This window comes from Salmo salar, chromosome 04 (assembly GCF_965601325.2).
Source record: "Salmo salar chromosome 04, fSalSal1, whole genome shotgun sequence".
Lineage (NCBI taxonomy): Eukaryota > Metazoa > Chordata > Actinopteri > Salmoniformes > Salmonidae > Salmo > Salmo salar.
In genome coordinates this window covers 54,630,775-54,657,211 of record NC_138294.1, presented here as the reverse complement: position 1 = coordinate 54,657,211, position 26,437 = coordinate 54,630,775, and the positions used below count along the sequence as shown (strand labels likewise).

The window sequence follows — 26,437 nt, the reverse complement described above, 5'->3', positions numbered from 1 at the left end:
ACTTTTTAAAGGTTATTTGATGCGAGTGGTTGTATTAATTTAGGATCTATCGCATCCCACAACTTATTTATCGCACAGAAGGACAAGGTGACCAATAGAATAGGTCAACTTTTTACTATGGGGGATAGTAGATTGACATAGGCTAGTGCTTTTTCTGTTCGTTAAGCCTACTCATCTTGTTGGCTGACAAAAAGTAAATGTGGACAGTTCTTATAACATCTTAAATATGAGCCTCGAATTTCAATAAGAAGGACGTGCGCAGTTGAGTCCCCAATGTGTCTGTCTTTACTTGTAGCCTTCTTCAGAGCTGAGATAGATGCCTCTGAGAAGAGCCCAATCACATGATGGGCATTGGCTAATAAGAATTGCGATATCTGTGAGAGGCATGTGAGTGAGAGGTGCTTCGGAACGCGCAGCTGGGAGAAGGGAATTATAATTATTGTAATCAGTCCAAGGGCACAATGGCCACTGGCTGCAAAAGGCATGGATTTTAGGGGATGCCGCCGGGAAATTAGAGGCTTTTATCAAGTGCTTGTCAAATTGTGAATGAGAGACTGATGAAGTGTGTGCAGCCTGTGCAAGAAACAAAGCAGAGCTCATGCCTTTCGTGCAACTTTTTTCAAATCATCATTAGTTGCATCATGCAGCATCATGTTTGTATCACAACTAAAGTTGCATAAATAACTCTAAATTAAGCATATAGCGGGACCTGTTTCTTTGTTAACCACTCAACACAGAATAGCCGCATGTGGACACTCCCTCAGAAATCGTTTGGAGAAAACATCCTTTCTATTTCATTCAGCTATGTTAAATTGAATAGTTCATACTATAAAATAATATAAAATAATGCCACGGAATTCTAAGCAAATCTTGTCTACTAAATGAACTAGTATAGCCCATAGCCATATGGCATAGCCAGATCAGGGCCTAACATAAGGACAGCTCAGAGTATGCTTTTCTGTTCTTCTGAAAAATACTACATTTTCTTCATATCATGTTTCTCAATTTGTTGGGGGCATAGACTCTACAAGGTGTCAAAAGCTTTCCACAGGGATGCTGGCCCATGTTGACTCCAATGCTTCCCACAGTTGTGTCAAGTTGGCTGGATGTCCTTTGGGTGGTGGACCATTCTTGATACACACGGGAAACTGTTGAGCGTGAAAAACACAGCAGCGGTGCAATTCTTGACACACTCAAACTGGTGCGCCTGGCACCTTCTGCTATACCCGGTTAAAATGTACTGAAATATTTTGTCTTGCTCTTTCACCCTCTGAATGGCACATATTCACAATCCATATCTCAATTGTCTCAAGGCTTAAAAATTCTTCTTTAACCTGTCTCCTCCCCTTCATCTACACTGATTGAAGTGGATTTACCAAGTGACATTAATAAGGGATCATAGCTTTCACCTGGATTCACCTGTTCAGTCTATGTCATGGAAAGAGCAGGTGTCCTTAATGTGTTGTACACTCGGTGTATATACAGCATGAGCACATTTCTCATTTTAGGGCATACAACTGAACTACAGGGTTAAATTCAGCATGGATGATTTTTCTGCAATGCTCCCTTTCAGTCTAAGTACCTGATTTCTTGTGAATGTTGCAACCAGTACTACACATCTTAGCCAGCTCTCTTGAATCGCTGCATCACAAAGGGAAATACTACTGCTAATCAAGCCTCTGACTGTGCCACCAGGCAATTTAGACCTATTTCATTCACTTTCCCTTACAGTCACCCAGAGCTGTTTGTCGTATTAGGTCTCAAAGATGGACATGTGCTGGACAAATTTCCGTTCTTGTGTTCAATTTTCACTCCCTTCCATTTTCTCATTCTGTTAACGGTGAAAATTGCACAGAGAAGCACAAAGCTGACATGAGACATGTGAATTAAAGGAGCAGAAATGCTGGTAATTTAGCCACCAGACGCTGACAAGCCCATGGGGGAAAATGCGATGTGATGCTGTGATTGTCAGGGAAAGGCACCTCTATTCCAGTTGCAGTTAGAAAGTGCTTTCCTTCCCCTCAAGCGCTCCTCTCATAGATTTTTTATGTGCACGGGTAAGTTTGTGACAGTAATTTGAAAGCTCAGACGAGGGCTTCAAATGTGAAAGATTCTTCTCTGATTACGGACTAATGCATTGGTTGAATTTGTTTTACTGCAAAATGGAAGAGACTAGTTAAGTATCATTGCATGGAGGTTTTATTTTGGAATGCAGAATTCCGTATTACGTAATTACTCTCAAAACTGTAATTACTTCTCCAAATAGAACATTGATATGGCAGTTAATTTTACAGATCCACTGAAGCTATTTAATTTAGCAGAGGTATATTGAAAGAGAAAAAGCATTGAAAATATAATCTGGGTGACATTTTCCTGCTCCTAACCTTCCCATTTGCAGCTAAAAAAAGATGTATATGGTTACAGGATAGGCTTTCTATGTCGGCTGAGGCCTAGTAATCAACCCTGGGATTAAATGTGTTGTGTCTAGTAGGGTACAGTAACAGTTGAAGGCAATTACACCAACTCCTGTAATATTAGAGGTGCTTCCTGTTTCCCGATTCCCACCCTCCTTTCTCTTGCTAAAAAAAGAATGATGATTTGAGACTTGAACCTTTTCCCAAATTCCATTTGAGCTTTAAACGTCCTCTCTGCATTTGCCTTTGTGCAGGGCAAATCCCATGATTAATTAAATGTTTTTGAGGAGTTCCTACAGTGCATTCGGAAAGTATTCAGACCCTTTAACTTTTTCAACATTTTGTTATGTTACAGCCTTATTCTAAAATGGATAAAACATTTAAAAAGTATCATCAATCTACACACATACCTCATAATGACAAAGCGAAAAAGGTCTTTAGAAATTTTGGACAAAGAAAATATTTATTTACATAAGTATTCAGACCCTTTGCTATGAGACTCGAAATTGAGCTCAGGTGCATCCTGTTTCCATTGACCCTCCATGAGATGTTTCTACAACTTGATTGGACACCTGTGGTAAATTCAATTGATTTGACCTTATTTGGAAAGGCACACACCTGTCTATATAAGGTCCCACAGTTGACGGTGAATGTCAGAGGAGCCATGAGCTCGTAGGAATTGTCCGTAAGCTCAGAGACAGGATTGTGTTGTGGCACAGATCTGGGGAACGGTACCAAAAAATGTCTTCAGCATTGAAGGTCCCCAAGAACACAGTGGCCTCCATCATTCTTAAATGGAAGAAGTTTGGAACCACCAAGACTCTTCCTAGAGTTGGCCGGTCACGCTGACAGAGCTCTAGAGTTCCTCTGTGGAGAATAGAGAACCTTCCAGAAGGACAACCATCTCTGCAGCATTCCACCAATCAGGCGTTTATGGTAGAGTGGCCAGGCAGAAGCCACTCCTCTGTAAAAGGCACATGACAGCCCGCTTGGAGTTTGCTAAAAGGCACCTAAAGGACTCTTAGACCATGAGAAACAAGATTCTCTGGTCTGATGAAACCAAGATTGAATTATTTGGCCTGAATGCCAAGCGTCACGTCTGGAGAGACCTGAAAATAGCTGTGCAGCGACGCTCCCCATCCAACCTGACAGAGCTTGAAAGGATCTGCAGAGAAGAATGGGAGAAAGTCCCCAAATACAGGTGTGCCAAGCTTGTAGCGACATACCCAAGAAGACTCGAGGCTGTAATTGCTTCCAAAGGTTCTTCAACAAAGTACTGATAAAGGGTCTGAATACTTATGTAAATGTGATATTTCAGTTTTTATTTGTAATATATTTTCATACATTTCTAAAAAACTGTTTTAGCTTTGTCATTATGGGGTATTACGTGTAGATTGATTAAGGAAGAAATCAATTTAATACATTTTAGAATAAGCCTGTAACGTAACAAAATCAGGGAAAAGTCAAAGGGTTTGAATACTTTCCGAATGCACTGTATACCCACTCCCTGACAAAACTTTGTGCAGGAAAGTAACAAGCAAGTGCAAAAGATTTTAACTGTCTGCTAGCATATAATAGTTCCCCATTATCTTCATGAAAATGTGTAAAGATATAAACTGTACTGTTAGACAATTCAGATCATAGTAATGTTAAGACATGAAAACCGAACAATAACTACTTGCTAGCATGCCTAAACCTAAGCCATTCCAGTTGTTAGTTACTCAAGTTTGTTTATGATATATTTAGTTTAATCGGGATCAATTCCATCTAAATTATCTTATTTTATGCATAATGTAGTTATATTTTGTGTTATGTAACATTGTTATATTTAATTCACGTACACTTGTTGGCCAAGCACAAGTTGTACTCTATGGAAACAGATGAATATACTGCAACCACCATACAATAAATGATTCAAACCTCATTCAAACCAGGAAGAGCTCAATTTGACTTTTTTTTGCTACACCTACAAATCAGAAATCATTCCAAATACCATGTGTACATATCTTAATTAATAGATATCCCCTGCTCGTCTGAGTCATTCCGTAAAGATTTCGGAAATCAGTATACTGTATATTTTTATCTTTCCTCTAAATTAGGACTAAGTTATTTGCAGAGAAAATTAACTAATGTCATGTCTTGTATGGATGCCTCTGTTTGCATTGGCATCAGTTTGAAGGGGGCGTGGATCTTAAGGGCAGCTCAACCTGACCTACTTACTATTGTATGTGTTATCCAAAGATCAGTGCCAAGATACCACAATTTTTAATATATTTGGAAATGCTTTAATTATTTTTCTTTATCTAAATTACAGGAAGGTTTACTTATTACATCTGAAATAGAATGTCATGATTTACCATCATATTAAGATTCAGCTACTGAGGCACTGTTCATTACTCAGATTGAGAAATAAATTAACAATAATACTGGGATCCAAGGGTGAACTGATTGTTCACTCTACATTTCCTTGAGATAATTCTATTTAGGAAATAGTATTATTGAATGTCCACCACCAAATGTATTGCCACTTTAATTTGTAGTCCCCTCTACACGATGCATTGTTGTCACGTAGCACTATGAAAAGCACTATGAAAGCATGCATAGTGCATGGGACCATAATTAATTTGTGGTCATGATAAGATAGCTATAAAGATGAAGTTACTAGGCCACTCTACACTTACAGGTATTAATGGTATATTTTTTTATTTTGGTCAAAGTTCTGCAGTCCCGTCCATAATAAAGTACATCTGTGCACCTGTTCTAGAAGAGATCATTGGTGACCCCATAATTCAGGTGATCCATTCTGCACCATCAGGATTTTACTTCCAGGTTACCAGGATGTTAATTGCATACACCTGTATGGTTTCTATTTAGATAAGAATGACAGTATCTCTGTAAAGCCAGATGGAACTTTTCAACTTATATATACACCGGTAAAACGTTTTAGAACACTTACTGATTCAAGGGTATTTCTTTCTTTTACTATTTTCTACATTGCAGAATAATAGTGAAGACATCAAAACCATGAAATAACACATATGGAATCATGTGGTAACCAAAAAAAAGTGTTAAACAAATCAACATACAGTATATTTTATATCTGAGATTCTTCAAATAGCCACCCTTTGCCTTGATGAAAGCTTTGCACCCTCTTGGCATTCTCTCAACCAGCTTCACCTGGAATGCTTTTCCAGAAGTCTTGAAGGAGTTCCCACATATGCTGAGCACTTGTTGATTGCTTTTCCTTCACTCTGTGGTCCGACTCATCCCAAACCATCTCAATTGGGTTGAGGTTGGGGGATTGTGGAGGCCAAGTCATCTGATGCAGCACTCCATCATTGTCCTTCTTGGTAAAATAGCCCTTACACAGCCTGGAGGTGTGTTGGGTCATTGTCCTGTTGAAAAACCAATGATAGTCCCACTAAGCCCAAACCAGATGGGATGGTGTATCGCTGCAGAATGCTGTGGTAGCCATGCTGGTTAAGTGTGCCTTGAATTGTAACTAAATCACAGACAGTGTCACGCGCAAAGCACCCCCACACCTCCTCCTCCATGCTTTACGGTGGGACCAAATGATACATTCCCACTGGTCTAATGTCCATTGCTCGTGTTTCTTGGCCCAAACAAGTATTTTCTTCTTAATTGGTGTCCTTTAGTAGTGGTTTCTTTGCAGCAATTTGACCATGAAGGCTTGATTCACACAGTCTCTTCTGAACAGTTGATGTTGATATGTGTCTGTTACTTGAACTCTGTGAAGCATTTATTTGGGCTGCAATTTCTGAGGCTGGTAACTCTAATGAATTTATCCTTTGCAGCCCGAGGTAACTCTGGGTCTTCCATTTCTGTGGCGGTCCTCATGAGAGCCAATTTCATCATAGCGCTTGATAATTTTTGCAACTGCACTTGAAGAAACTTTCAAAGTTCTTGAAATGTTCCGGATTGACGGACCTTCTTAAAGTAATGATGGACTGTCTTTTCGCTTTGCTTATTTGAGCTGTTCTTGCCTTAATATGGACTTGGTCTTTTACCAAATAGGGCTATCTTCTGTATACCCCCCCTACCTTGTCACAACACAACTGATTGGCTCAAATGCATTAAGGAAAGAAATTCCACAAAATAACTTTTAGGAAGTAACACCTGTTAATTGAAATGCGTTCCAGGTGACTACCTCATGAAGCTGTCATCTAGGAAAAGGATGGCTATTTGAATTTGGAATTTCAAATATAAAATATATATATTGATTTGTTTAACACTTTTTTGGTTACTACATGATTCCATATGTGTTATTTCATAGTTTTGATGTCTTCACTATTATTCTGCAATGTAGAAAATAGTAAAAGAAAGAAATACCCTTGAATGAGTAGGTGTGTCCAAACTTTCTAAAACTTTTGACCGGTAGTGTATATGTTTTATTGTCACATACAGGAGTTCCAGTGTGCAGGAAATGCTTTCACTCACCATTTAGAATTTTAAATGCTGATTTTCCTCTTTGCGGTATACCCCCGGCAAACAACTTTTCCAAAAACAGCATAACACATTACAAAGTAAACTATAGCAATTCTCACGCTAAAACATTGAAATAATTGGTTTGCTATGTTGAAGTACATCCATACTAATACTGTAACAATACAGTAAATGAGTGCTACATTTGTAAGCTGCTAATATTACATTTTACATTTACACAATATTGTCATCAAGGTGTATCCCTGTGACATGGTGTGCCCACTGTGTCTGCCTGACCTTACCAAATGGCCTGCTCTGCCCACTGTTGCCATGGTCATTGATTCGCTAGCCAAGGTTCCAGCCTCCCTCTCACATTGCTCACCTAGTTACAGTTGAAGTTTGCATACACCTTAGCCAAAACATTTAAACTCATTGCCTTTTAAATTGTTTAACTTGGGTCAAACGTTTTGGGTAGCATTTCTCACAAGCTTCCCACAATAAGTTGGGTGAATTTTGGTCCATTCCTCCCGACAAAGCTGGTGTAACTGAGTCAGGTTTGTAGGCCTCCTTGCTCGCACACGCTTTTTCAGTTCTGCCCACAAATGTTCTATAGGATTGAGGTCAGGGCTTTGTGATGGCCACTCCAATACCTTGACTTTGTTGTCCTTGAGCCATTTTGCCACAACTTTGGAAGTATGCTTGGGGTCATTGTCCATTTGGAAGACCCATTTGCAACCAAGCTAAAACTTCCTGACTGATGTCTTGAGATGTTGCTTCAATATATCCACATAATTTTCCTCTCTCATGATGCCATCTATTTTGTGAAGTGCACCAGTCCTTCCTGCTGCAAAGCACCCCCGCAACATGATGCTGCCACCCCCGTGCTTCATGGTTGGGATGGTGTTCTTTGGCTTGCAAGCCTCCCCCTTTTCCCTCCAAACATAACGATGGTCATTATGGCCAAACAGTTCTATTTTTGTTTCATCAGACCAGAGGACATTTATCCATGTGCAGTTGCAAACCGTAGTCTGGCTTTTTTATGGAATTTTGGCGCAGTGGCTTCTTCCTTGCTGAGCGGCCTTTCAGGTAATGTAGATATAGGGCTCATTTTACTGTGGATATAGATACTTTTGTACCTGTTTGTATGCTGTTTCCTCCAGCATCACAAGGTCCTTTGCTGTTGTTCTGGGATTGATTTGCACTTTTCGCACCAGAGTACGTTCATCTCTAGGAGACAGAATGCGTCTCCTTCTTGAGTGGTATGATGGCTGCGTGGTCCCATGGTGTTTATACTTGCGTACTATTGTTTGTACAGATGAACATGGTACCTTCAGGCATTTGGAAATTACTCTCAAGGATGAACCAGACTTGTGGAGGTCTAAAAAAAAATCGGAGTTCTTGGCTGATTTCTTTTGATTTTCCCATGATGTCAAGCAAAGAGGCAGTGAGTTTGAAGGTAGGCCTTGAAATGCATCCACAGGTACACCTCCAATTGACTCAAATGATGTCAATTAGCCTATCAGAAGCTTCTAAAGCCATGACATCATTTTATGGAATTTTCCAAGCTGTTTAAAGGCACAGTCAACTTAGTGTATGTAAACTTCTGACCCACTGGAATTGTGATACAGTGAATTATAAGTGAAAAAACAGGTGTTCACATGTATATCATTACTGGATTGGTCTATTCTGGGCCTGGGCTCATAAAAGCAATATGCCAAGCTAGAATTGAAATTGTTCTCAGAGCCTTGACCCAGTAGTGATAGTGATGGCCAAGCCTGTTGAGGCACACACTGAGCAATATTATAATTGTTGCTAATTTATTCTAATTCATGACAAATATGTCTGATACTGTTATTACTATTACTGTGCACGTTTTAAGCATAACGCCCCTCGTTAATGCCACAAACACAAAGCCTGAGAAGATGAAGCCTCAAGTTCCCATGATTGTATCCAGGTTGGAGCTACTATGCATGCGCCACATGTTGAGGGACATCAATAGTCCATCCTTCAGGGGCTTCTTAAGCCTGGGATCTGTGGAGAAGCAGAGTGAAGATCCCATTTATAAGTAAATCCCTTATCCTGAACTAAACTTCTGACCCGAGAAGTAACTATGCACAGGAAAACTATTCTCACCTTAGACTTCAACAAAACTTTGTAAAAGCAGCGAGAATGTATCCTACCATTCAGTTAGGGTATTTGAAATGCCTATAGGTTATTGATCAGATAGTTAGGAAGCAACTATTTGCATTTCTCTGTCACTCACACTCCTACACAGGTGCCAAGCATATAGAGACAGCTGAAATAACAGTGTGAACCTAGAGCTCAGCAACTTCAGAGTGTTGGTGTTATCTGGCAGAAATAATTAGATTGAGTGAATGGTGGGTTATATACTTGTCTGGTCTGTGACTGTAGTTATAGGATTGTTGGTTAGGGCACAGATTGTTTGTGATAATTATTTCACTCGGATTCACTTAGTTAGGGCAGGAGATGTATCACGTCAGTAGGCTACAATTCAAAGGCATGGATAAGATTTGTTCAGTTTCTCAGTGGAGGGCGTCAACAGTCAAACATCTGCCAGAAGCTGAAAGGAAAGCCTCCCATCTCCATCCTCCCTGGGATATAAAGTTGTAGTTTTATTGTTAGTTAAGAAATAATATTTAGAGACGTTGCCTAACCCATCTGTATCTTTAGAAGTTCACTTCGGATTGTATCCAAATGACTAACAGTTTAGGTGCTTGTTGTTGATTGTGGGTACACTACTGTACCGTATGCATACACAACTTATTGCGCCAATTAAAGCAGAGTTCTGTACATCAGAGAGAGGTCTTCTTTTTATTCAACATGATTTAGGTCAAGAACATAACATGATTAGATTTTGATGAGTAAGAGATACACTGGCGTTTCATTTATCCCATGCTTCTCTACCAGATGAGGCCCATCTGGTCAAATGTATTTTTAATGGGATTTTATTTTGGCAGTACCTATTAGAAGACCACGCTGTTCGAGCCTGTTAGTCTCTTAGTCTATTCCTGTTGTATTTCACAAAATGATTGCAAAACTGGAATTGTTGTTTACATGGAAACATTCTCCACTTCCATAGTAACCTGAAATGAGATTAGATAATGGCAGATGATTAAAATCAGAATGTGGAACGTAAACAACTAATAATCCAGACCTTCATTTTCACATTTCAGAAAAGAATGCTGTTTTGCCACAGAACCTTCCTGATACTAGCTTTGTTGGATCAAGGCCCTGAATTGAAATGGACCATAACCCCATCGCAGCTGCAGTACCACACGATAACATCACTCACATTTAAGAAATTCTAAGCTCTCTTATATCATAATTAAACTAAAAAGTAGGCTTTTCACTATAGCTTACAGTGTGACATCTTATTACAGTCTCCCCTGTCAAGAGTATGCTCTCCCTTGGTACGTCGTACTTTGTTATGTTTAAACTTGAATTATTCTCATGGTTTCCCGTCCTCTACCACGTGATTCATTGTTTAGATTTGAAGGTTTGACAGCTGTGTAAGCGTACAACTTCCTTATTTTTGAAAATATTGTTTCAACTTCCTTATTTTTTAAAATATTGTTTAATAAGATTAAGTGATAATAACCAAGCATTGTGTTTGTTTGGTCTGAAATGGCCCCCCTATTCTCTACGCCTCCAGCGTCTTTGGTATTGTTTTTGTTTTGTTGATGAAACGGAGAGGAGCCTCAAACAGTGTTGTAAAATACGTTCTATACGGAAGAGTATTAGGGCTAAGCAGAAAATAAATAAATGCTGATGCACTTAGATTATTCTTTTTTTGTATGGATAATATTTCAAAATATCAACATTTCAAGAATAAAGTCACTTTATTTCGAAAGTCAAAATTGTGAGAATAAAATTGCACTAATGTTTCAAGATTAAAGTAGGAGATCTGGTTTATTGCATGCTTCCCTGGCTCCCTGTTGCTGTGTGCCACCATTGAGTTAGATGACCTGGTGAAACTATACTTTAGAATTGGCTTTAGTAACAAGGAAATCCTTGCTCTTTTAACACAAAATTACCATATTATTATAAGTATTAGGATCTTGAAGATGTTGTGCTGCATATTGGGTCTGTTCAGAAGGAGGAACAACACGGATTTGGATGAGGTATTGGCCAAAGTGAAATTAACAGAATTGAACAGACACATATTAGGAATTGTATCATTCTTCTTCCTCAGACCTCACCCCTCACCTCGTCAAGTTTTAACCCTGCATAAGTCAAGTGTCACCCCTGCTCCTCTTCAACCCTCACCTATTCAAATATCAACCCTGCACTAGTCAAGTGTCACCCCTCGACCTCAACCCTCACCCCTCCATTCAGGGCCAGCTCTAGCCTTTTCGGGGCCCTAATTGAGATTTGGTTGGAACCCAAAACGTATTGTTTTAAAGTTAATTTCCTGCAATTCTACACATTTTGCCATGGGGTGGAGAGAAATTGTTGAAGTTTTAAAGCTAGCGGCCGCTTCTGTCGCTTATGACTGGAGCTGGCCCTACCTCCTCTAGTCAAGTATCAATCCTGCACCCTCCTCCTCAACACTCACCCTTGCATTTGTCAGGTATCACCCCTCTGCGTCATCTCTCTCATCTGTGCATCAGTCCGTTCTCACTCTTGCATTTCACCACATTCTTTCTTTATTTTTAAGTTATACTGAACAAAAATATAAATGCAACATGTAAAGTGTTGGTCCCATGTTTTATGAGCTGAAAAAAAAGATCCAGAAATGTTCCATACGGACAAAAAGCTGATTTCTCTAAAATATTGTGCATAACTTTGTTTACAGCCCTGTTAGTGAGCATTTCTCCTTTGCCAAGATAATTCATCCACCTGACAGGTGTGGCATATCAAGAAGATGATTAAACAGCATGATCATTACACAGGTTCACCGTGTGCAGGGGACAATAAAAGGCCACTCTAAAATGTGCAGTTTTGTCACACAACGCAATGCCACAGATGTCTCAAGTTTGAAAGAGCATGCAATTGGCATGCTGACTGCAGGAAGGTCCACCAGAGCTGTTGCCAGAGAATTGAATGTTCATTTCTCTACCATAACCCTCCTACAACGTCGTTGTAGAGAATTTGGCAGTACGTCCAACCGGCCTCACAACCTCAGACCAAGTTTACATGACATTTTAGTCACTTACAGTAGTGAATGCATACATTTCATGCATTTTTTTTTGGTTGTACTGGCCCCCCGTGGGAATCTAACCCACAACCCTGGCACACACACCATGCTGGCGTTGCAAACACCATGCTCTACCAACTGAGCCACAGGGAAGACCACGTGTAACCACGCCAGCCCAGGACCTCCAAGTCCAGCTTCTTCAACTACAGGATCGTCTGAGATCAGCCACCCGGACAGCTGATGAAACTAAGGAGTACTTCTGTTTGTAATAAAGCCCCTTTGTGGGAAAAAAAATCATTCTCATTGGCTGGGGCTGGCTCCCCAGTGGGTGGGCCTATGCACTCCCAGGCCCACCCATGACTGCACCCCTGCCCAGTCACGTGAAATCTATAGATAAGGGCCTACTGAATTTATTTTCAATTGACTGACTCCCTTATAAGGGAAAGGGGTTATCTAGTCAGTTGTACAACTGAATGTATTCAACTGAAGTGTGTCTTCTGCATTTAACCCAACCCCTCTGAATCAGAGAGGTGCGGGGGGCTGCTTTAATTGACATTTATATGAACTGTAACTCAGTAAAATCGTTGACATTGTTACATGTTGTATTTATATTTTTGTTCAGTGTACAATGAGCATGTCTATTGGCCAAAATACATGTTAAGTCAAACAGTCAGCAAGCAATTACAAATCAAATGTTATTGGTCACATACACATATTTAGCTAATTTTATTGCAGGTATAGCGACAATATCTTAGGATATTGTTATTTTATTTACAGGCTAGCTAGCATGTGTTGGATTTGCCCAAAAACATTAGGCCCAACATTTTATTCCTTTGCCATGTTTAGAAGGATTACTTTATCCTATCCCAGGTATTCCTTAAAGGACATCTACTTTGTGCTTGACACAAGTAATTGTTCCAACAATTGTTTACAGACAGATTATTTCACTTACAATTCACTGTATCACAATTCCAGTGGGTCAGAAGTTTACATACACTAAGTTGACTGTGCCTTTAAACAGCTTGGAAAATTCCATAAAATTATGTCATGGCTTTAGAAGCTTCTGATAGGCTAATTGACATAATTTGAGTCAATTGGAGGTGTACCTGTGGATGCATTTCAAGGCCTACCTTCAAACTCGGTGCCTCTTTGCTTGACATCATGGGAAAATCAAAAGAAATCAGCCAAGAACTCAGATTTCTTTTTTAGACCTCCACAAGTCTGGTTCGTCCTTGGGAGTAATTTCCAAACGCCTGAAGGTACCACGTTCATCTGTACAAACAATAGTACGCAAGAATAAACATCATGGGTGTCACGGTTGTCGTAAGGATTTGACCAAAATGCAGCGGGAATATGTATCCTCATCTTCTTTTTATTTTGAAGAAGGAGAAACAAATAAATACAAAAAAAGAACAAAACGAAACAGTCCTGTCAGGTGCACAAACACTAAACAAGGAACAACTACCCACCAAATCCCATTGAAAACACACCCCTCTTAAATAGGACCTTCAATTAGAAGCAACGAGGAGCAGCTGCTTCCAATTGAAGGTCAACCCCATAAACTAAACATAGAAATAGAAAGACTAGAACGAACATAGAAATATACTAACATAGAACATTAACCACAAACCCCGAAACACATAAAAGAAACACCCTTCTTACATAAGAACATAGCCCAACAAAGCCCAAAACACTCTAAACAAACACCCCCTGCCACGTCCTGACCAAACTACAAACCCCTTTACTGGTCAGGATGTGACAATGGGACCACGCAGCCGTCATACCGCTCAGGAAGGAGACGCGTTCTGTCTCCTAGAGATGAACTTACTTTGGTGTGAAAAGTGCAAATCAATCCCAGAACAACAGCAAAGGACCTTGTGAAGATGCTGGAGGAAACAGGTACAAAAGTATCTATATCCACAGTAAAATGAGTGCTACATCAACATAACCTGAAAGGCTGCTCAGCAAGGAAGAAGCCACTGCTCAAAAACCATCATAAAAAAGCCAGACTACGGTTTGCAACTGCACATGGGGACAAAGATGGTACTTTTTGGAGAAATGTCCTCTGGTCTGATGAAACAAAAATAGAACTGTTTGGCTATAATTACCATCGTTATGTTTGGAGGAAAAAGGGAGAAGCTTGCAAGCCGAAGAACACCATCCCAACCATGAAGCACGGGGGTGGCAGCATCATGTTGTGGGGGTGCTTTGCAGCAGGAGGGACTGGTGCACTTCATAAAATAGATGGCATTATGAGAGAGGAAAATTATGTGGATATATTGAAGCAACATCTCAAGACATCAGTCAGGAAGTTAAAGCTTGGTTGCAAATGGGTCTTCCAAATAGACAATAACCCCAAGCATACTTCCAAAGTTGTGGCAAAATGGCTTAAGAACACAAAACAAAGTCAAGGTATTGGAGTGGCCATCACAAAGCCTTGACCTCAATCCCATAGAAAATATGTGGGCAGAACTGAAAAATAGTGTGCGAGCAAGGAGGCCTACAAACCTGACTCAGTTACACCAGCTCTGTCAGGAGGAATGGGCCAAAATTCACCCAACTTATTGTGGGAAGCTTGTGGAAGGCTACCCGAAACGTTTGACCCAAGTTAAACAATTTAAAGGCAATGCTACCATATACTAATTGAGTGTATGTAAACTTCTGACCCACTGGGAATGTGACAAAAGAAATAAAAGCTGAAATAAATCATTCACTCTAGTTTTATTCTGACATTTCACATTCTTAAAATAATGTGGTGACCCTAACTGACCTAAAACAGGGAATTTGTACTTGGATTAAATGTCAGGAATTGTGAAAAACTGTGTTCAAATGTATTTGGCTAAGGTGTATGTAAACTTCTGACTGTATATGCTTTGATTGAAACAGAATACAAGAAAGGCTAATAGTTTGTTAACATCCCAATCTCCCAACCTCATAATTATTTACCAAGCCATTTCTGGCTATCAATCAAGTTAGAGTAGCTTGTCTAAGGGAAGGGGAAATGGGATACCTAGTTAGTTGCTCAACTGAATGCATTTAACCGAAATGTGTCTTCCGCAATTAACCCAACCCCTCTAAATCAGAGAGGTGCGGGAGCCTGCCTTAATTGACATCCAGGTCATCTGCGACCGGAGAGCAGTTGTTGTTAGGTTAACTGCCTTGCTCAAGGCCAGATGGTAGATTTTTCATTTCAGTTACTGTCCCAATGCTCTTCAAGGAAAAGTTCACCCATCTTTTAGTACAAAATACGGAAATCATCCCCGTATGATGCGTTTTGAAGTGTCATCATACAGGAATGATTTCTGTATTTTGAAAGTCATATATCTTGAAAAGTTGATTGCTGACAAGCAGAACATTTTGTGACTATGTCAACAATGGACTAATGAAACAAATACCAAAAGATTGTTTTTGGGTAGAATTTTCCTTTAACCGCTAGGTTACTTGCCGCCACTAACTTTCTTAGTGCCTGCTTGCAATGTTGCTAGACTTTAGAAAAACAATCAATTACTAAATGCCCAAAGCGCAGTCAGGCCTATTTGATTCATTCATAATATCATCAAAAAGCATTGCTCCTCCTTCACTACAACTAGAACGGTCTGACTACAAAATATATAATGTTGGGCGCATTAAGAGATGCTATGTTTTCTGTTCTTTTCTTGATTTTGATCCAACGTATTGGAAGATTTTTGGTCCCCTTGATGGCCTAGGTCCTATAGTCACGGTTTGCCACTGAGCTCAAGATTGGGGGAAAAGCTGTTTCAGGGGTTTACAAAATGCTAAATTCTCCAACCTACGTACAGGAGACACAGCCGCACTCCCGAACCATCCCCCTCAATCCTCACATACTTTGTGCCCACTCTAAAATTATGGGATGCTTCTGTACCTCATATTGATTTATATATACACTAGATGACTACCAGGGGACAATATTTTGAAACCACCGTCACTCCATCTTGGCACCATTGTAGAAAATATTTTGTAAGCTATAGAAATGCATTTATTAATGTCATTTGTTTTTACCACATTTATTATATTACAGACACTTTAATGCATACTTGATATTTAATGCAAATGATATTATGTGAGCTAAACATAAACATTTAAAAAATATAGAATTTTTTCCCCCATAAAGTATAATATTTTGAAAGTTCTAGTGATACTGTTCCCACTACAACAACAAAAATACTTAAATACATGTAATTTTGTCCTTTAAAATGTTAATTGAAATACTGTAAAATTCCATTCATTCGTAAAGAGGACTCCTTCTTCTGGGGAGTGCCAATATGGCCGACCGATGGCTTCAAAGCCTCTCATTGGCCAATGCATAGCATCAGCAATCCAGGGTTTATATATAAACTCAGCAAAAAAAGAAACGTCCCTTTTTCAGGACCCTGTCTTTCAAAGATAATTCGTAAAAATCCAAATAACTTCACAGATCTTCACTGTAAAGGGTTTAAACACGGTTTCCCATGCTTGTCAATGAACCATAAACCTGTGGAACGGTCGTTAAGACACTAACAGCTTACAGACGGTAGGCAATTAAGGTCACCATTATGAAAACTTAGGACACTAAAGAGGCCTTTCTGCTGACTCTGAAAAACACCAAAAGAAAGATGCCCAGGGTCCCTGCTCATCTGCGTGAATGTGCCTTAGGCATGCTGCAAGGAGGCATGAGGACTGCAGATGTGGCCAGGGCAATAAATTGCAATGTCCGTACTGTGAGACGCCTAAGACAGCGCTACAGGGAGACAGAACGGACAGCTGATTGTCCTTGCAGTGGCAGACCACGTGTAACAACACCTGCACAGGATCAGTACATCCAAACATCACACCTGTGGGACAGGTACAAGATGGCAACAACAACTGCCCGAGTTACACCAGGAATGCACAATCCCACCATCGGTGCTCAATCTGTCTGCAAAAGGCTGAGAGAGGCTGGACTGAGGGCTTGTAGGCCTGTTGTAAGGCAGGTCCTCACCAGACATCACCAGCAAAAGCGTCACCCATGGGCACAAACCCACCGTCGGTGGACCAGACAGGACTGGCAAAAAGTGCTCTTCAATGCCGAGTTGCGGTTTTGTCTCACCAGGGTGATGGTCGGAGTCGCGTTTATCGTCGAAGGAATGAGCGTTACATCGAGGCCTGTACTCTGGAGCAGGATCGATTTGGAGGTGGATGGTCCGTCATGGTCTGGTGTGGTGTGTCACAGCATCATCGGACTGAGCTTGTTGTCATTGCAGGCAATCTCAACGCTGTGCGTTACAGGGAAGACATAATCCTCCCTCATGTGGTACCCTTCTTGCAGGCTCATCCTGACATGACCCTCCAGCATGACAATGCCACCAGTCATACTGGTAGTTCTGTGTGTGATTTCTTGCAAGACAGGAATGTCAGTGTTCTGCCATGGCCAGCGAAGAGCCCGGCTCTCAATCCCATTGATAATGTCTGGGACCTGTTGGATCGGAGGGTAAGGGCTAGGGCCTTTCCCCCAGAAATGTCCGGGAACTTGCAGGTGCCTTGGTGGAAGAGCGGGGTAACATCTCGCAAGAACTGGCATATCTGGTGCAGTCCATGAGGAGGAGATGTACTGCAGTACTTAATGCAGCTGGTGGCCACACCAGATACAGACTGTTACTTTTGATATTGACCCCCCCTTTGTTCAGGGACACATTATTCAATTTCTGTTAGTCACATGTCTGTGGAACTTGTTCAGTTTATGTCTCAGTTGTTGAATCTAGCTTTGTTCATACAAATATTTATACATGTTAAGTTTGCTGAAAATAAACGCAGTTGACAGTGAGAAGACTTTTCTTTTTTTGCTCAGTTTAGATCATTGGTACCTCCACGTGTTGTTGTTGTTGGCGCTGAGCATGTACAGTGCATTTGTATATTATTCAGACCCCTTGATTTTTCACCCTTATTCTAAAATGGATTACATTTTTTTTCCTCATCAATCTACACACAATACCCCATAATGACAAAGCAACAACAGGTTTTTAGATATTCTTGCAAATGTATTAAAAATAAAATACAGAAATACCTTATTTACATAACACTGAACCCAAACCGGCTGCGTGCGTGCGCCATCGTGCGCCATCGTGTATAAATTTATTTTGTCCCCCCACACCAAACGCGATCACGACACGCAGGTTAAAATATCAAAACAAACTCTGAACCAATTATATTAATTTGGGGACAGGTCGAAAAGCATTAAACATTTATGGCAATTTAACTAGCTAGCTTGCACTTGCTAGCTAATTTGTCCTATTTAGCTAGCTTGCTGTTGCTAGCTAATTTGTCCTGGGATATAAACATTGAGTTGTTATTTTACCTGAAATGCACAAGGTCCTCTACTCCACCAATTAATCCACACATAAAATGGTCAACTGAATTGTTTCTAGTCATCTCTCATCCTTCCAGGCCTTTTCTTCTCTTGACTTTATATTGCGATTGGCAACTTTCATAAATTAGGTGCATTACCGTCACTGACCTCGTTCGTCTTCAGTCACCCACGTGGGTATAACCAATGAGGAGATGGCACGTGGGTACCTGCTTCTATAAACCAATGAGGAGATGGGAGAGGCAGTACTTGCAGCTCAGCTCTATTTTAGCCCTTTGCAACGCAGACGCTCATTGGCGCACGTGAGCAGTGTGGGTGCAATAATTGAATAGTATAGATTTCTAAATGTATTTTACAAAGCTCACGCACGCGACGCAAGCTGTGTAGTCAGCCTGTAAGTATTCCGACCATTTGCTAAATTGAGCTCAGGTGAATCCTGTTTCCATTGATCATCCTTCAGATGTTTCTACAACTGGATTGGAGTCCACCTGTGGTAAATTCAATTGATTGGACATGATATGGAAAGGCACACACCTGTCTATCAGGTCCAACAGTTGACAGTGCATGTCAGAGCAAAGACCAAGCCGTGAGCTCGAAGGAATTGTCCGTAGAGCTCTGAGACAGGATTGTGTTGAGGCACAGGTGTGGGGAAGGGCATCAAAGCATATCTGCAGCATTGAAGGTCCCCAAGAACACAGTGGCCTCCATCATTCTTAAATGGAAGAAGTTTGGAACCATCAAGACTCTTCCTAGAGCTGGCCGCCCAGCCAAACTGAACAATCGGGGGAGAAGGGCCTTGGTCAGGGAGGGGATCAAGAACCTGATGGTCACTCTGCCAAAGCTCCAGAGTTCCTCTGTGGAGATGGAAGAACCTTCCAGAAGGACAACCATCTCTGCAGCACTACACCAATCAGGCCTTTATGGTAGAGTGGCCAGACCGAAGCCAATCCTCAGTAAAAGGCACATAACAGCCCGCTTGGACTTTAGGTGCTTTTGGCAAAGGACTCAGACCATGAGAAATAAGATTCACTTGTCTGATGAAACCAAGATTGAACTCTTTAGCCTGAATGCCAAGCATCACGTCTGAAAGAAACCTGGCACCATCTCTACGGTGAAGCATGGTGTTGGCAGCATCATACTGTGGGGATGTTTTTCAGCGGCAGAGACTGGGAGACTAGTCAGGATCGAGGGAAAGATGAACGGAACAAAGTCAAGAGAGATCCTTGATGAAGACCTGCTCCAGAGCACTCAGGACCTCAATCTGGGGTGGTGAAGGTTCACCTTCCAACAGGACAAAGACCCTAAGCACACAGACAAGATAACACAGGAGGGGCTTCGGGACAATCTCTGAATGTCATTGAGTGGCCCAGCCAGAGCCCAGACTTGAACCCAATCAAACATCTCTGCAGAGACCCAAAAATAGCTGTGCAGCGATGCACCCCATCCAACCTGACAGAGCTTGAGAGGATCTGCAGAGAAGAATGGGAAAAACTACCCAAATACAGTTGTGCCAAGCTTGCAGAGTCATACCCAAGAAGACTCGAGGCTGTAATCACTGCCAACGGTGCTTCAACAAAGTACTGAGTACTTATGTAAATATGATATTTCAGTTTTTTACATTTGCAAATATGTCTAAAGACCTGTTTTTGCTCTGTCATTATGGGGTATTTTGTGTAGATTGATGAGGAAATACAACTATTTAATCAATTTTAGAATAAAGCTGTAACGCAATAAAATGTGGAAAACGTCAAGGGGTCTGAATACTTTCCGAATGCACTGTATTTGGACCAATTGAAAATCTAATTATTTTGAATAAATTAGTGCAAGGGTGAGGGATGAGAAGGAGAAGTGAGGCTTAACTAGAGTAGGGGGGTAAACTGACCAATGCAGGGGTGACGAGGGTTGAAGAGGAGGGTTGACGCTTAACTAGTCCAAGGTTGATACTTGACTAAGTGAGGTCTGAGGAGGAGGAATGACGGAGTTCCTAATATGTATTCACATTTTTGCCAAAAACATTATCCAAGTACCATCACCGTTTATTTATTTTTCTCTTCACTTGTCTCCTAATACTATTCTGTAGTTCTATTCCACATGCAATCCATGGGAAAATACTGTTCGTTTTTTGCAGTCATTTCTTTATTGTTGTAATATCTCAAACAGATGTGGCAATTTCACCAATTAAGGATTCTTCATTGGTGAAACTGCTTTAAAAATAAACTGTAGAAAAATAAAAATAAGAAAAAGTGCTTTTTGGTATTTTGAGAATGCCTTGGTGTGCACTTATTATAGCCAGATGTACTACTTGGGTCAGATTGTAAAGATAAAACTAGCCTCCACATCGTATCCACCCACGGCACTAGCTACATCTATAACAACTTGATGCACATGTTTCCAACATAGTTTCAAGGAACCTGCTTCTGTTGATCAAATTCAAAATGTTGCTACTGTAGCTTCATATTAAGCTGATTTGATGAAAGATTGCTGACATCTAGTTCATCAGGCCTGCTCACCTTACTGCTCCAGCATTACAGAATAGAGCCCATTTCTTGTGGCTGGGTTGAGGAAGCTCTAGCTGTTTACCGTTGGAGAAAGTGCACACTAACAGTGTTGTGCTCAAGCTGAAGTAATGTGACCTCGTTTTTCACCAACTTTTACTGAACTGATTTAATCTGAGAAAGCTGGAAACCAATGAACTCAACATGCAATATGAGTCTTAATTTGTCCCCCATATAAAGCGCAAGGAAATGTTTTGCATTGTGAAACTGTTTTGTGTTGAAGCAGACTGGTTATATTGCATCTTGATAAGATAACGTTTTAGTCAGGCTCCTACTCATTTGACTTTTTAAAATGTCCCCCATTTTTGCTCTCGAAACAGCCTGTTGAAAACATGCCGAACTTTTGGTCTTTTTGACCCTTCCAAAGTGGAAGTTTGTTTTGGCATGTTAGCATGTTTTTACTGACAACACAGTGACTAATCTTGGCACCTTGGAACAGTATTGCCATTATTTTTGGTGAATTACCAATGTAATTTTTATTAAAATTACATAATTTAAATTGTGAGTGTATTTGTTAGTATGTGTTGATGTTATACGTGTATTCTTGTGTGTTTCTGAGCCGCATGTATTCAGCTGTATATGAGAATATACAGTTGAAGTCGGAAGTTTACATACACTTAGGTTGGAGTCATTAAAACCCGTTTTTCAACCACTCCACAAATTTCTTGTTAACAAACTATAGTTTTGAAGGTACCACGTTAATCTATACAAACAATAGTACAGAACTATAAACACCATGGGACCACGCAGCCGTCATACCGCTCAGGAAGGTGACGCATTCTGTCTCCTAGAGATGAACTTACTTTGGTGTGAAAAGTGCAAATCAATCCCAGAACAACAGCAAAGGACCTTGTGAAGATGCTGGAGGAAACAGGTACAAAAGTTTCTATATCCACAGTAAAATGAGTCCTATATCGACATAACCTGAAAGGCCGCTCAGCAAGGAAGAAGCCACTGCTCAAAAACCGCCATAAAAAAGCCAGACTACGGTTTGCAACTGCACATGGGGACAAAGATGGTACTTTTTGGAGAAATGTCCTCTGGTCTGATGAAACAAAAACAGAACTGTTTGGCCATAATGACCATCGTTATGTTTGGAGGAAAAAGGGGGAGGCTTGCAAGCCGAAGAACACCATCCCAACCGTGAAGCACGGGGGTGGCAGCATCATGTTGTGGGGGTGCTTTGCTGCAGGAGGGACTGGTGCACTTCACAAAATAGATGGCATCATGAGGTAGGAAAATTATGTGGATATATTGAAGCAACATCTCAAGACATCAGTCAGGAAGTTAAAGCTTGGTCGCAAATGGGTCGTCCAAATGGACAATAACCCCAAGCTTACTTCCAAAGCTGTGGCAAAATGGCTTAAGAACACAAAACAAAGTCAAGGTATTGGAGTGGCCATCACAAAGCCTTGACCTCAATCCCATAGAAAATATGTGGGCAGAACTGAAAAATAGTGTGCGAGCAAGGAGGCCTACAAACCTGACTCAGTTACACCAGCTCTGTCAGGAGGAATGGGCAAATATCCACACAACTTATTGTGGGAAGCTTGTGGAAGGCTACCCGAAACGTTTGACCCAAGTTAAACAATTTAAAGGCAATGCTACCAAATATGAATTGAGTGTATGTAAACTTCTGACCCACTGGGAATGTGATGAAAGAAATAAAAGCTGAAATAAATAATTCTCTCAACTATTTTTTGACATTTCCCATTCTTAAAATAAAGTGGTGATCTTAACTGACCTAATACAGATAATTTTTACTCTGATTACATGTCAGGAATTGTGAACAACTGAGTTTAAATGTATTTGTCTAAGGTGTATGTAAACTTCCGACTTTAACTGTATTTTGCTAAATTCCCTCACATTTATGTACAGTTGTATCGTGCATTTGGCAAGTGTTAACAGCTGCACCAGATATTACACTATTCTTCCACCATTACTCATCCATGTTCCATTTCTTGACCTTATGTAGCACGTAAACTGAAGAAGATTGGACAGCTGAAGAGCCCGGAGGAGGATCTGCCCACCCAAGGCCCCACTGATGCCATCCAGTGTATCTCTCCCCAGTCCGGCCTGACTTTCCATTCCCAGCTGGTGTTCCTCAACATCTTGGAGTCCATCGAGCCAGAGGTGGTTAATGCGGGACATGATCATTGCCAGCCGGACTCAGCTGCAGTGCTGCTCACCAGCCTCAACGAACTTGGGGAGCGCCAACTCGTCAAAGTGGTCAAGTGGGCCAAAGGCATGCCAGGTACAGTACTGGAATAGAAGAATCATACAAAACATATTTCCATGTGGTCCTTGAAGATGTCCATGTGATCCGTAGAAGATGTCATAATTTGATTTATAACACGTTTGCAATGGCATTGCAGCAATTTGGAGGTAGTGAAGGCATTAAGAATTCATCACAGACATGTTTTGATAATAATCCATTTCCATGTGGTTTTTCATTTTCTTCTCAGGTTTTCGGAATCTGCATGTGGATGACCAGATGACAGTAATCCAGCATTCATGGATGGGGGTGATGGTTTTCGGCTTGGGATGGAGGTCCTACAAAAATGTCAATGCCAGAATGCTCTACTTCGCCCCAGACCTTGTTTTCAATGAGTATGTGCAGCTATGTGATACTGAATTCAATTATTTCTGTGAAATTATCTTATTACCCCCAGGGCCACAACTCAATGTTGTCCCATTATGTTGGTGGAGATTTCCTCCAGTGGCTTCTGTCTGTCATAAGTACGGCAGATGCCAATTTTGTTCCCTCTATGTCTGTCTTGCTCCTTGTCCCTGTCGCTCTCATTTTCTCTCGCTCTTTCTCTCTCTCTACTTGCCTCTCGCTCGCTCTGTCTCTCTCTCACCGATATGTCTAGAATTCCATGTGCACACAGGCTTACAAGCCTGGCTTTCAGTAACATTTATATTTAATTTCCTTATTTGGTGTTCTTTAGTCACATGATAAGTCCTGAGGAAGATTCGATTTTTTCAGCATTACATCACCTATGGTGCAGGTTTTAAGAGAAGTAGTGAAATTTAGTTCAAATCTGAATATTACGGAGTACGAAAGTATCGTAAGTGACTAAGGTAGTTCAATGGTATTTAAAGTGTCATTACTAGGGTTGCATAATTCTGGGAACTTTCAATAAATTCTCTAGTTTTCCCAAAATCAAGGTTGTAGGATTCCCAGAATTAGGAGGGAATAAGCAGGAAATCTGGAACCCTCCAACCAGGATTTCTGGAAAACCAGGGCATTTATTGAAACTTCCCAGGATTTTGCCACCATAGCCATTACTGAGGAATATGTACAGATACAACAGTGCAGAAAATTGTGGAGATATTATTACCCTGCCATGAGGTAAATTAAATATTTTATTATTGGTAATATACTGTAAATGTTACAACTAAAGCACCCTTATTATCATGAGCTAGGTTTCCATCCTATTGGTGATAGATTTTCATTCAAATATTCTAAAATCCGCATTAAAACAATATGCGCATTTTCCCACCAGAGATGTGTTTCCATCAGATTGACTTGTTGCAGATAAAAGTCTGTGCGTGATGACGTAGTGCACATAAAAATACCTTTTGCAGTTAAATGTCCCATGTACCAAATAAAAAATACCAACGCATTTTCAACTCTATTCATGGTTTTCTAACAAAAATGTTTGTATTATATAGCGTGTGCCCATTATGGTATTGGCACGTGCACTCTAATCAACAGCGCACGTACAGGATATTTTACATGAGATTATTATGGACAAAAGAGTGAGATTATTTTTATTTGTCAAACGGCAGCCAAGCGTTGATGGTCATGACTCCCAAGTTTAATTCGAAATGATGTTATTATATCAATATTTGCAGATAAAAGCGTTTCCACCGACATTTATCGCATAATTAATTTTACTGACACAAAAAGATCCCACCTTGTCTAGCGTATTGAGTTTTGTCGACATTTCGAAAGTTTACCAATATGTACTTTACTCACATAAAAAGGTTGGATAGAAACCTGGTTAGTGATCCATGTAGCTAAGTAAGTATATTAACGTCTATTACTGTGAACTATGTCTGCAAATTATTTATACATTAGATGTACAATGTCATCATAGAAAATCATGTAATCAGGTCACATTTTCAGTTTGTTTGAAAATAATCCTGGGTAACAGCAGCAATCAGTACCAATCACTGTGATCCTGTATTATCAGACCACACTCAACCCAGCAGGCAAAGCTAGTGAAATGACATCATTACAAACAGATTTCATCCAGCTTTGCCCGCTGGGCAGTAGGTCAAAGGTTACATATGAGCATATAACGATGGCCATAAAGAGGGAAGATTACAATTGTAATGATTGCAACAGTTTCACATAAGGGTCTCACTCTCTTACCCTCTCACCTATTTGCCCCCTCTATCTATTTCTCTCACAACAACACACTCACAGATTATCCCTCTCTTAATATATTCCCGATAAACTCCCCAACCCCGCTCTGATTTTACATTGGCTCATTCTCTTTATACTGTATCTCACCCTGACCCCCACTGCCCCACTCCCTCCTCTCTTCCAATAATGGCGCCGGATGGGATGGCTGCCGTTTTACGGGCTCCTAACTAACTGTGCTATTTTTGACATTTTTATTCCGCATTGTTTATAACAAATTTTGTACATAATGTTGCTGCTACCGTCTCTTATGACCGAAAAGAGCTTCTGGATATCAGAACAGTGATTTCTCACCTCGAACTGGATGAAGACTTTTCTTTAATGAGTCCGAACGCAAAGGATATACTGCTTTGTCGCAACACGGCACAAATCCCCGTCATCAGCGTGAAGAAAAGATGGAGGAAAAGGGGGAGGAGGGTGGGGTGCCTTGTAAGAATTTGCAGACGTGTAGTTAAACAACCACTACCCTACGTATTATTTGCCAACGTGCAATCATTGGAAAACAAACTGGATTATCTACGATTAAGGCTATCCTACCAACGGGACATTAAAAACGGTAATCTTATGTTTCACCGAGACGCGGCTGAACGATGACACGGATAATATAGACCTGGCTGGCTTCACCTTGCATCGTCAGGACAGAGCAGCTACGTCTGGTAAGACGAGTGGTGGGGGTGTGTGTCTATTTGTCAATAACTGCTGGTGCGTGATGCCTAATATTAAAGACGTCTCGAGGTATTGCTGACCTGAGGTAGAATACCTCATGATAAGCTGTAGACCACACTGTCTACCAAGAGAGTTCTTATCTATGTTATTAGTAGCTGTCTATTTACTACCACAAACCGATGCTGGCACTAAGACCGCACTCAATGAGCTGTATAAGACCATAAGCAAACCAGAAAATGCTCATCCAGAAATGGCGCTCCTAGTGGCCGGGGACTTTAATGCAGGCAAACTTAAATCTGTTTTACATCATTTCTGCCAGCATGTCACATGTGCAACCAGAAGAAGAAAAAAAACTCTAGACCACCTTTACTCCACACACAGAGATGCATACAAAGCTCTCCCCCGCCTTCCATTTGGCAAATCTGA

At 40.7% G+C, this 26,437-nt stretch overlaps 1 protein-coding gene across 2 annotated transcripts in view; it reads left to right on the top strand.

The window, feature by feature from the left end:
* LOC100136428 (androgen receptor) overlaps window positions 1-26,437 on the top strand; it is a 60,488-nt gene that overhangs the window by 25,756 nt on the left and 8,295 nt on the right. For both annotated transcript variants that reach the window (XM_014196827.3, XM_014196828.3), the window contains exons 4-5: window positions 22,886-23,164; window positions 23,376-23,520. In XM_014196827.3, the coding sequence (XP_014052302.3) occupies window positions 22,886-23,164; window positions 23,376-23,520 (424 nt within the window). The remainder of the gene's footprint in view (window positions 1-22,885; window positions 23,165-23,375; window positions 23,521-26,437) is intronic.